The sequence below is a fragment of the Gallus gallus genome, chromosome 4 (genome assembly GCF_016699485.2).
Source record: "Gallus gallus isolate bGalGal1 chromosome 4, bGalGal1.mat.broiler.GRCg7b, whole genome shotgun sequence".
Taxonomy (NCBI): domain Eukaryota; kingdom Metazoa; phylum Chordata; class Aves; order Galliformes; family Phasianidae; genus Gallus; species Gallus gallus.
In genome coordinates this window covers 31266636-31278809 of record NC_052535.1, presented here as the reverse complement: position 1 = coordinate 31278809, position 12174 = coordinate 31266636, and the positions used below count along the sequence as shown (strand labels likewise).

Sequence of the window (12174 nt, the reverse complement as noted above, 5' to 3'; positions counted from 1 at the left end):
TGTTTTCTTATGTTGGCCCATGACTTCAGAGGCAGGTGTTGGTGGTATGGCAGTAGAGGCTGAACCTTCCCACCAATATCCCATTCCATGCCGTTGCTATGGACAAAATGGTGTCTGATGTGGAGGTGCATGTGAAGCAAAGGTGTGCCACTGAATTCCTCCCTGAGGAAAAAATGACACCCACTGCCATTTGTTGATGCTTGCTGAATGTTTATGGAGACCAAACCATGTTGGGTGGTGCACTTCAGCAGTAGTGACAGCAGCAGCGGGCCATCTCTGCAGGTGCAGATTTTTATGACCACAGCTTACAGGCTCTTGTTCATCACTGGCAAAAATACATAACTAATGGTGGTGACAGTGTTGAAAAATAGTGTTTTGTGGCTGAGAAGTTGGCCCATCAAGCAGTGTTATTGTGCTCTTTTTAACTGTTGTAGTTTCCATGGAAATAAACGGGAGGCGTTACTTTTGGAGCAACCTTTGGTCCGTTGTGGGAGAATTTACCCAAGACAGGATTGCTTCTCTCCTTTACTTGGGGAGTGTCAGGTTCTAAAAGATCGTCCTCCTTCACTCCTATGTGATGTTGTGTCTGTCTGCAAAGAAGAAATGTGTGATTCTGTAATGGCGTGGTTGATGCTGTAGGTGTGTAGTGATTAAAGCAAGACAAGCTCTGCCATTTTCTTTGATAGAAAATGCTGAGAAAGCTTAACAGAATATGCAGTGAGGATAGAGAGTTATGTGAGAATCTGTTTGGTCCTTCATGCCTTATGCGACTTTGTTCTGTTCTTTGATTAAAAAGCCAGATGTATTTATCTTGAAGTCTGTTTCTGGTAAAAATCTGTAGCTATTTTGCTGTGTAAACTGGTAGCAAAAATAGTTATTAGGAATAAATGTTACAAAAAGCTAACTGTGGGATAACTGTCAGTCGGATTAAAATATATTTGTTTTTAATAAGGGAGTGATTCTAAATTAAGTAGGATTCAATTTATAGGTGAAGAACACCTCATATAAACTATTTATGAAATATTGTGAGTCATCATTGGAACAGTGGCGAAATAAGGCTACAACTGTTTGGAAAAAGCAAGTGACAACTTCTGGAAGAATAGAAATGATGTTTCTTAGCCAGTACCATCCTAAGCTTATTTCTCTGTTAGAAGTAACATCCATTCAAAGTCACAGTGTCAGTTGTTCACATCAATTATATTTCTTTTTAATCTTAATTGCATATAAAACATATAGCAATGTTCTGAGTGATGATTATTTGAGGTGATGGAAATCTCTGCTATTTTTTATTTCTATGCATCGTCTGCTTGTCTTGTCTGTGCTGTGCCTGTATTAATATCGTTGACAATAGCAGCCAGGATGAGCTAATTATTTGTTATTTTCAGTAACTTACATTTGTTCCAGTGTAATTCCATCACTTCAATACTCGGGATACTGCGGGGCTTCTGTAAACTAATTGGTTTGCAAGTTGTTGCTTCTGTTCCTTTTTTTCCCTTGGCTGCAGGTGGTTGGTTTCTCCTGTTTGTCTTTTTGTTTGTTTTGTAAGTTTGCAAGTATTCCCAGTCAGAATTCGGAACTTTATATATAGACTCTATGGCAGGTGACAGTTTAAATTGTATACGATTTTGTGGGGCTTTTTTTCCTATTTTCTCTGTATTTAAATATCTTTGAGAGGATAGTGAGAAGGCATCAGGCTTTCCTTTATTCCAATTTGAACTTGTTTTTAACTGCAGTGTAGATTATATTGCAGAGAGGTGACAGTGATGCCTAGAAATTTGCATCTGGTAGATGAATGTTTCATTCTGGGGGTCTGGACCTTTTATTTTTTTTCCCATCTATATCTGCTGTTTTCTCTGTGTGCCTACGAGGTGAGGAAGGCTCATTTTCGCAGCCTTAAAGTACAAAGGTCTGCCTTTTGTGTGTGTGTGTTTTCTGAATCGCTCACGTTTAATGACCTGCACTTTAATACTGCTTTTTAAATACATTTTGTTAAGTGATACAAACCTATTGTGTCTTGAAATACGGTTTACATCAGTTTAAAATCTGTAATAACTGCCTTATCTTCTTTTTCCTAATGACACTTCTAAATTGTCACTGTTTTTCTGTGAAAATTTTGATACTGATGAAACGTTGGCATTGATTTTCACTGAATTTCTATGGTAATATCCATAAGGTGTATATCTTCGGTGGTCAGCAGCAATTTTGTTACATGCTGCGTGAAAGCACAAGCTTCTGCTGGTGTGTATCAGTAACAGTAAACTCGGGAACAAATTTAAATGCCCTGTTTGTGCCACAGGTTTTCACTATTATTTTGTTTGAAATTCAGACACATCAAAATATGTCTCGGTTGCTTAGCTATTTTGTTTTCATTTAAATGAATTTCAGAAAGTGTCTGTGGTATTCTCAGAGCAGTGAAGGGTATGATGTTTATATTAACTAACATTATGAAAAGTATTGACTCTCTTACCTGTAACAAAAGTCAGCACTATCATAGAGGCAGAGAAAGAGGAAAGTTACAGATTTAGAACACTGATGCTGAATTTCTTCCATCTTTGAGTGATAACCAGACAATCTTTATGGTCTTATAAAGAAAAAAAAAATCACATCACTTTTATGAATATAATGTTGTCTGTGACTGGGTTATGAGAGTCTGTTTGAATACACTTTATGGTCAGGAAGCGCATATTATCCTTTAAAATTCAAGGCATCTCTTGTGTCTCGGAGTAGTGATGCTGGCTTAAATGCAAGGTGAAATGTTGTATGGTTCAAATTTTAAAATCAGATCTTTGCACTAAGAAATGTATAGGAATATTCCCATTTCTCTCAGTGCCTTGTGTGTTATCCCTTTGTTGGACCTCTTTTTGTAATGTGCTGCTCGAACTGTGGGAAGCAGAGAACAGACTTAAAAGTATGCATTGCACTAAGGAAAATAAATATGTTTGAGTTGGGTTTGGGACTTGTTATTTTATTTTTTGAAATTTTTAAATGCACAATAGCTTAGACCATGTTGGTCCATACTGATAATGCAAAAAATGTAATGATCCTGGCTTAGAAAGCAGTTCAGATATTGATGGCTTTATCAGTTATTACTGATTCAGCTAATATACAACTTCTGGTTTAGACAGAAATATCATGTAACTCAGCCCTTGAAAGATAAACCAATTCTATTTTCTTGCAGAAATAAGGATTTGAAATGGCTGCAGACCAAAAAATTAAAACGATATTTGTATGTGTTTATAGAAAACATTACTTTGTCAATATTTCAGTATTTAGCTCTACTTGGCAATGCTAATATATTATACATGCCGTGGAAGTCTGTGTTATCAGCTCACAGTGTTTCTTTTAATTTTTTTCATTTAAATTTAGGATTCATTTGATCAAAGACAAAGATGGCATAGATGATTATTTGGCGAAGAATATCAAAGGGTTGTCAAAACAAGAAGCTGCAGCGTAAGTTGGCTTTTTCAAGGCATTTTAACATCCATAAGTTTATTGTTTCCTTTGTTTCTAGTCGTCATAATCATTTAAATTTAAAGTTCCCTAGGCCCTACCCTTTTTAATGGAACTTGGCATTTAAAAATTGAAGCTGATATTAAATAATGATGGATCATTTCTCCTGATCTTAAACGTATCAAAGCATTTAACTCCTTGGCTTTATTAATTTGTGTATTTACCGAGGTATTACATCATGTTTGCAACACTATAGTTAAGATTGTGTCAGTAATTATATTTGAAATTGTGCTCTTTCCCCTCCCCCCCCCCCTTTTTTTCTTTTCTGAACCTCTGTGAAATATCTCCTCCGGGGTGCAAATTTAGTATATAGACGTATATGTTCTTGTAATTTTGAATTATTATTTAGCCACGCTCAACTGCTGACTTCTGCGATGTAGCATTTGAAACATCATTAGATATTTAAAAATCCAGTGAATTAAAAATATCCAGATAACTTTTGATTTCTTACGGCTGAGGTATTTACACTTAGACATTACGAGAGTCTATTGACTGAATTATTTTTCTGGAGACTTAGAACAGATCTAGGGTTCAGCACCATCAAAATTAATGAAAGAATTCTTACAAATCTGAATTGCTGGTTTCTTAAGTGAGATGATTTATTTATTTCAATATTTAAATAATAAAAAGATGCATATATAAGGGCTCTGGGCACCTTAACAATTAATATTGCAAGATCATGCTTGCAGCATGAAAAAAAATATATATTCTATTAATCAGAGCGGAATTTGACCAACTAGGCAAAATGCTTCTCTTCTTTCTAGCCTAAGAATGTACATACAAAACTTCTATAAGACACTTTAAAGTGAAAATCTAGAAAATTACCAGGTTTAAATTTAGGGGCAATAACTTTAGTGGCATCCTAAAGCCCTAACGTGTAATACTCAGCCGGTGGACTTGCTTTCTTTTCTTACAATACCCCTGGGTCACCTTTATATTTTGGTGATAACACAATCCAGGTAATAAGTATTCTGACTGACAGTATAAAAATTGCCATTTATCTGGTCAGGTGATGTAGGAGAGCAATCTTTTTAAAGCAGACACAAGCCTCACTTCTATTTGCATTAGGAAAGGGTTGAAAGACGATAAAAAGTTGGTTCAGTGATGAGATTGTGCAGGACCTTATTAGCAGGTCATCATCTGAAAGACTGCAAAATTCAGGTTGTTCCTTACTTTCTGTTCAAGAGATGCTGTCGCAGTCTGTGGGATCCAGCAGTGTGGTAGAGACGGGAAAATTATTTAGGAGCAGTGGAGGGAAGGACCGTGTTAGTGCTCTGAGTACTTGTGGTTGATGTGGAACAGTTACCGATGCTTTAGGAAGGAAGAAGACCTTAGGGCTTCAAAGTGCACGTTACAGCTCTTATTTGATCACATCAGCCTTTTTTCTGCTGCTAAAATTACAAATAAATATAACTTTTAAAAAATCCTATGATATTTCTCTTTTCACATACACAGTTTGTAGAAAAGGAAACCCAGAATTATAAGAGAATTTTAACATCTGTTCTGCATCACCTAGGCAAAGTGGTCTGCCTTGATGATGGTTTCCTCAGTATCTTATAATGTGCTGTTTTTCTAAGTTAGGAAAGCCTCTCAAAGATTAAAACTGAAATATCATATACATTCTGCTTTATTTGTAGGCAGATTTTGTAGGTGTACCTTTTCGAAAAAAATATATATTCAGACTCTGTATTTTTAGCTTCTCTGAGAATGTCAGGTTTTGTAACTGCAGTTACAAAATTTCTGTGGTATATAATTTGTGAGTAATGTCCATAAACGTAGTACAGTCACTTAAGTTAACAAGCTAGCAGCTACACGGTTACATTACTACTGGGATAATGTAATTGTAAGAACACCAAGTGCATCAAATGTAATTTTAAGCAAATTGGAAAGAAAAGCAATGCCATATCTATAAGTGATATTACTGAAATCAATGTTATGCTTTGTATGCCTCAGCAGACAAGATATTTTTTGTTTTAGAAGTGTGGCTTATAATATGTTGTGTAATATCAAAATATTGCTTTCATTCCAAAAGTAAATCACCACTTCTGTAAGGACAGGATAGCTTTATTTTACCAGCTGAACACTCGTACATTTGTTGAGATGCTTAAAATCTATTTCCTTAATAAATATTGTTTAAATCTTGAATAATGTATAATGAAAATGGCTTTCTTATTTCTGTTTGGTTCTTGTTGTTTGGTTTGTTTTCTCCAGAAGAACTATCACTGAAAATGTTTTGAAATCAGAGCAGAAAGCCCCCAGTTTTACCCAGTGCAATGGAATCATATAATTTGGTAAACAAAATAACAAGATTTTAAACAGAAATTTGCTTTTTTTGAACTGAAACAAATACTTCTACAATGATTTGCAGCTGTGCTGGCAGCAGTTGTGCATGTGGAGATACTGGTACTGTATGTTTAAATATGTATTCATTAGTGGCAGGATATGGTGATCAATGGATTCTCAAATCATATATTGTGAGTCTGGCATTCACTCTACTGACAATTACTAGGGTACAAGGATGGGAATCATCTTTGAAATTTATAGGTGAAAGCAATCAGCCAGTGTACTACTAATAATACTGCTACCAAGATTACTTTCTTTACTGTACCTTTTCTGTGGACGATATTTGCAGGTAATCTGTTGTTACTATGTAATTTAATAACAAATTATTGTTTACTAATGATTTATTACATTCACCTCTGTATTGCTAGTTAGTATTTGACAAAACATTATTTCAGTGACTATCCTGCTTAATATTAAACATCCTTTTATTTTTTTTTTTTGCATTGACTATTAGATGACAATTTTATTACCTTATAAATACACGAGTTTAAGGGTAGTGTCACATTTATGACAAGCAATATTCTTTAAAATTATTTCCTAAAATTGTATCCTACACATTATTCTTTTAAAATAAGACAACCTGCTTTCTTTGTAGTTGAAGAGAAAAAAGGTTGTAGTCATTTTTTCTGTTACACAGAACTGTATACTGTGTTCCAAAGTTAGCAACTAAGAAGAATTCCTGAAGTCTGCTATTGTTATATATTACATTTTTGGGGAAAAACACAGATATTTTTATAAATAATTTTTTATCCCACAGTGATGTGATAGACAGTGCTAAAGGAAGACAGTCCTTTAATTGTATCAAAACAAGATATTGATTTTTTTTTTTCCTTAATTTTGTTTTGTTTCCTTCCCTAAGACAGTAACCTGAAATCAGAAGTAAATGTGGTATGAGAAGCTGGAATTAGAAGGGAAGGAGCAGGGGGAGAAGAAAGGTTCCTATTAATGCAGAATGTGACTGGTTTCTTGCCACAGGATTTTGTAAGCTTATGAGAAGGTTGGCTGACTCCACTGGCCTTTGTGGTGCTTCCCTGATACTGTTCTTTGTCTTGACTCACCAAATCATTAATGGCTCAAAATTAGGTTGCAGTAAAAATTAAAATTTGTCCTTATGACTGGTCTACGAGATGAAAAGTTCATAACGAACTATGAAGTAAGCCATTTCCCATCAAAAGATTGATTCCAGGACTGAATCTTCAAATGAAATTGGGGCCTAGAATGGTCCAGAATTTGATAATGTCATTGCTGTTTCCTAATCTTTTTTGTCAGGGCCAGAAAGATCAAGTAACAGCTCTCTCCTCTTCATACAAATGAAACCATCTGAAGAAAACCATTTTATCAAAAAAAAAAAAAAAAAAAAAAAAAAAAAAAGTTAAAGCCTAGAAAGAGATACTCTTAAAGTGTTCTGATGAGAGAACTTAGTAGAAACAAAAAATGTCACATTAGTGATTTCACTAGGTATATTTCTGTGAATCAGCAGATGGGATTAGACTTGTCATGTCCTCACTTGAGACTCATTGGTAGTCAGAAGACAGCTAAATTATACAGAGAAGGTACTGGCTAGCCTACTTGAGCAAAAACTGTAGTATTTGTTTTATGTCTTGTGGGTGGTTGAGCTTACCTTGATAAATTTACTTTGGTGAAGATGTGCTCTGATGTGACCTTTTCAGACAGGAGACAGGATTATACACTGGGTCAGATGTTTTTGAGATATAGTGAATTGTTAAGCTAAGAATTCACCAAAGACTGGTCTGTTTAAAGATTAACTGGAACAACAAAAGGAAAAGGCTTTCATTCTCAGATAGGCTGTTGCCAGTGCAATTGCAAGCCAGCCATGTCAGTGGTTGGGAAGAGCAATTGTTTAACTGCACTGCAGATTGCATACAGGTGAATGTCTCATTCCTCATAGATTTCTGCAAGATTTTCTCTACAAAAGTGAGAGCATTTTCATAATCGGCAGCTTTTCTATCAAGAGCAGGACCCTCAGTATCCTCCAAGTTCTTGAATTTCTTCCTAAGAAGCAGAGATTCACAGAGTTAGACGTAAAAGACAGTATTTTGCTTCTCTTTTTTTAATGAGATGTGACACTGGAATTTTCCACAAGGCTGTGTGGGTTCTTTAAACTTCGGAATTATTCCTCAACAATTTCATATTTTATCAGAAAGATCTGTGATAATTTCAAAGGCAGGAGAGTAGTAAACGTTCCTCTTAAATTATGGGATTTGTGATTTTTCCAGTCAAATGATTTCCATCTCCTGCACTGAGCTACAAGGAGTGAGGTACTGTTAGAGTCAGACTTCTACCCTTTTTTGTTTGTTTGTTTCTTCCAGCCAGTGGAGTTTCTTAAGGAAGACAGTTTCTCAGTATAAGAAACCTGAAATATACTTTTTTCTTTTTTTTTTTTTCCTGTAGGAATGATGAATAGTGAATATAGTGACTCTTTTCTTCTACAAACCTTTGTCCTGCTCTGCAAAGAAGTGCAAAGGGGATTTCACATAAATTTAATTCAACTGACTAGGTTAATCACCCCATATAATCAATGGAAATAAGTAAGAATAAATCATTTACTTAGTTGAACCCCATCTTTGAGTCTTCAGACAACTGCTCTAGAATAAAGTGAATTGTACTTTTGAAGTATCTGTTTCTCTCCACTGCCTATGTAGTGAGCTCTGGCTGACCAGCTCAGTTGTAGATACTTACATTTTATCAACTGAACCCCACACTAAGGAAACATGGCATTTTGAAAACTGCAAAATAGATCAGATAGAAGACTTGGGAAGGTGCATTCATTAATTTCTGAGGCAGTGATTTGATAAGAAGTTGACAAGTTCAGAACAAAAATGACCTGGCATCCATTGTAAAACTTACATTAGTGCCACACCATGTAATATTATTCTTTTTTACATTGAGAGAATTAGAAGGGAAAAATTATTAACTATCCTTTCCCTGTCCCAAGTTCCTGCTATTTTCAATGTCAGTGTCAGCTAGGCTAAGTGAAGAAAGATGTGCTTATTTTCAAGTATTCAAGGTAAATTTGAGGAAATAAAATAATTATTTCCTATGTCCTTACCAGTTGGTCTCTGGATATTTAACTCTATCTGTCCTTGTATGGGAACTGTTGAATCACGACCTGAACCTCTGATTGATCACCTGAGGCAAGCACTGAGTCAACTGCGGGAGCACAGGTGAAGGCAATTCACCTGTGTGACCGGAAGGGGTGGAGCCAGGCTGCCCCTCTCCTAGACCCCATTTAAGGGCTGACTGCCACTGAGGAAGGATCTCTTCCTGGAGATTGCTCCTTAGGGAGTTTCTTGTGAGCCTACAACACCAGTGAGCACCTTTCATTTATATCTGATTATCTTTTCCAACACTGTAATCTTACCAGCCTAACTTCTCTGTACACTGTATAACATCTGTATACTTATTTACCATACAGTCCTCAAGACTAAAGAGGAAGGGACTTTGTCATCTGATTAGAGGCCACTATGATTCAGAGAGTCTGCTAAGAGAGAGGAATGGGATTTGTGGGCTGTTGCAGAGGAGAAGGCCTAGTTTGAAAATTATTTTATTATTTTCATCATAACCTACTAAGCTCTTCTGTCAGATTGGGCTTCTGATCTCAACCTCTGTATTGATTTTTAGCTTTGCTTCTTTATTTGTCTTTATTCTGTTTTGTGTGAGTGTTAATGAACCAGTTTTTTAAGGAAAGCTAATACAAATAACTGATTAGGTCTTCACTTAATCCAAATTTTTTTAGTTGTTGTCACTTCCATGGAAGTTTCACAGTTCACCAATTTTATCTTTTTCTAAACAAATAGACTGGGACTCTTTTTCATTGACACCTTTGTTGTATTGTGAAGCTCTCTTTTTAAAAAAAAATACCTGAGATATTTACAGGGGCTTCCAGACATGGGCACACATAAACTAGGTTTGGGAATTTTTTTATGGATCCCCCTGAAAAAAGCTATGAGGAGTAAAGATCCCAGTGGATAGGGATAATGCTAAGAATAAGGGCTAGTGAAAATATTTTGTTAGTGGGGGGCTAAGCCAAGGAGGGAGGAGAGGCACATTTTATTACTAAAAAACATTGCCAAGGGAGATTTTATACATAGATCAGCTAACGTATAGACTCAGATTCTACTTTCTCCTGGTATTTCAGTCCTAAGTTGTACAACATTTGGCTATAGCGATGCACACATTGGATTTTTTCTGTGTACACTTCTATGAATATGGAGGGAGAGCTCCAAGCAGCTAAAGAAAGCAGCAAAAGTCTTTGCCTTTCATATCAGAGCCTAATAAGTTTTTACTGTTCTCACTGATATCAGTCTTTGGATGTGACCCCACCTTTTGAACTTCTTTGGTCATGTTAGTCAGGATGAGAACTGGTCAAATGTTGTGTCAACTCATTTACATTTTACAAGAGTAATTATTCATTTTTAAACACTAAAAACTATGGGAAAATATAATTCAAAATCACAAACGTAGCTTTTCGTAGTAAAAGAAATTTTAAATTAAGGCTCTCTACCCCACACTCCCTGTTGAAATGTTGCTTGTGGGAAGGGAGATGGCACAAGTTACATATTGAACTAGATGATAAATTTTAAATTTCTTTGCCATTGCTTTCACAATATTATTTAAATATGTATTTTTTTTCTCTCTGAATAATTTCTAACAATCTTACTTGTCATGGCCAGGATTCAATGTTTATTAAACAACTTTCAAAAAGAGATTTTAGTACTTAGAGAGACATTCTTTTGGTCAGATGGATGATCTCTGTGAATTTCAGGCCCAATAAACGTGTGATTTAGCATAATTAGGTACCGATCTACAGAACAGTGTGGAAAGTGAATGGTTTCCCTTTTGTAAAGAAACTTCTTTGTACATTGGTGTAACGTGAAAGGTTTTTCTTGAAAAGGTTAAAAAAAGTTCTAATCAACTTCTGTACATTATGTAGAACTTCATTTTCTAAACTCTGCAAAAGAAAGTTTCATATTTAATGGGAAATCATGAATTATTCCATTTATTATCTACTTCCTCCTTTCAAAGACATGATCTGGATAAAAGGCGGGGTGAATAATTTCAAAAAATACAATACATTTTTAATGGGAAGGTGCAAACTACAGATTCTCATGACTATTAGCAAGTATAGAGGAAACAGAATTTTACTTGCAAAAACTCATCAAACTCTTGCAAAGATAAAATACATGACATACTTTAATAAAGAAGAACACAGTGAGCTGAAGTATTTCTTTTTTATGTAACTTGTTGTTTTTACTAAGTTTGGTCTTACGGTTTTCTGGTGCTTTCATTTCTCAATAGTTCAACAATATTTAGTACTGAAGATAATGTACAAGCTATATGCAACCGACGTCTATTTTTAAAGCACTCCACAAAGGTGGAAAGGCATCTCTAACATACAAAGAATTTGAAATAACGAAAGTCAGCCTCATTTGCCTTGGTGCAATCATGACTTCCTAATAATTCTCTCAGTGAATCGTTCTGAATTTCTAAAATCCTCTATTTTCTTTCCCTCTTTCTTCATCTTTATTTATTTGTCTTTAGACTACCAAGTAAGTTCTGATGGATGCTTGAGTGGGTTATCATAAGCAAATGTAAAAATGCTCTGGGAATTGTTGATAGCAGTAGTATGATAATAAATGAATAGCCTTGTATACCACTTTATGATAATTCAATGCATCAGCTCTAGCAAGAAAATAAGTATCATTATCTCATTCTAAGGTAATTTTACACACTATGGAAGAAATCTGCAGAAGTTACTGGCTTTCTGTCTCTTAGATCAGCTCTGGAATAAAAGGGGAAAGTTAAGAAATACTTTACTTTGATAAATAACAGTTCATAAAATATGTTTGGAATTACTATTTGTTAATGAACATAATTAATTTAGAAAGATAAGCAGAGAGATGGAGTATAATGTGCTTTTTTTTAATTATGTTTGAAATGAAAGCTAATGATTACAGGTGTGTGTGTGTGCTGTTATATGAAAAATATTTTGATGAGGGTGGTGCTTTTTTTTCTTTTAGTTGCTTTCATTGCATTTATGTTTAGGAACACAATGTCCCAAAATTTCAGGGCTAAATTTGTATTTCCATTTTCTGTGCTAATTAGAATTCTTAATTGTTACAGTACTTACATTCATTTTAAAATACTTCTTCTGTGTCATCCTTTGATGTTTATAATTGATTAATTTTTCATTTTATGTAGTATTAAAGTGGCAGCGTAGCTTTGAACAAAAGGAAGCGAGTCCAATCTGTGTTCTTTGCGGGATCTTACTGACAGGTTATGCATCCACTTTTGATTGCA

The 12174-nt window shown here is 35.0% G+C and overlaps 1 protein-coding gene across 10 annotated transcripts in view; it reads left to right on the top strand.

The window, feature by feature from the left end:
• The window catches only part of TTC29 (tetratricopeptide repeat domain 29), a 238501-nt gene that overhangs the window by 118116 nt on the left and 108211 nt on the right, over positions 1-12174 (top strand). For 7 of the 10 annotated variants that reach the window (XR_005859936.2, XM_040700300.2, XM_046940595.1 and 4 more), the window contains one exon: positions 3367-3450. The exons of the other annotated variants lie outside the window; for them this stretch is intronic. Coding sequence is in view for 6 of the 7 variants with exons in the window: in XM_040700300.2 (XP_040556234.1) it covers positions 3367-3450 (84 nt within the window). In the remaining variant the exon portion in view is untranslated. The remainder of the gene's footprint in view (positions 1-3366; positions 3451-12174) is intronic. 10 annotated transcript variants of the gene reach the window in all.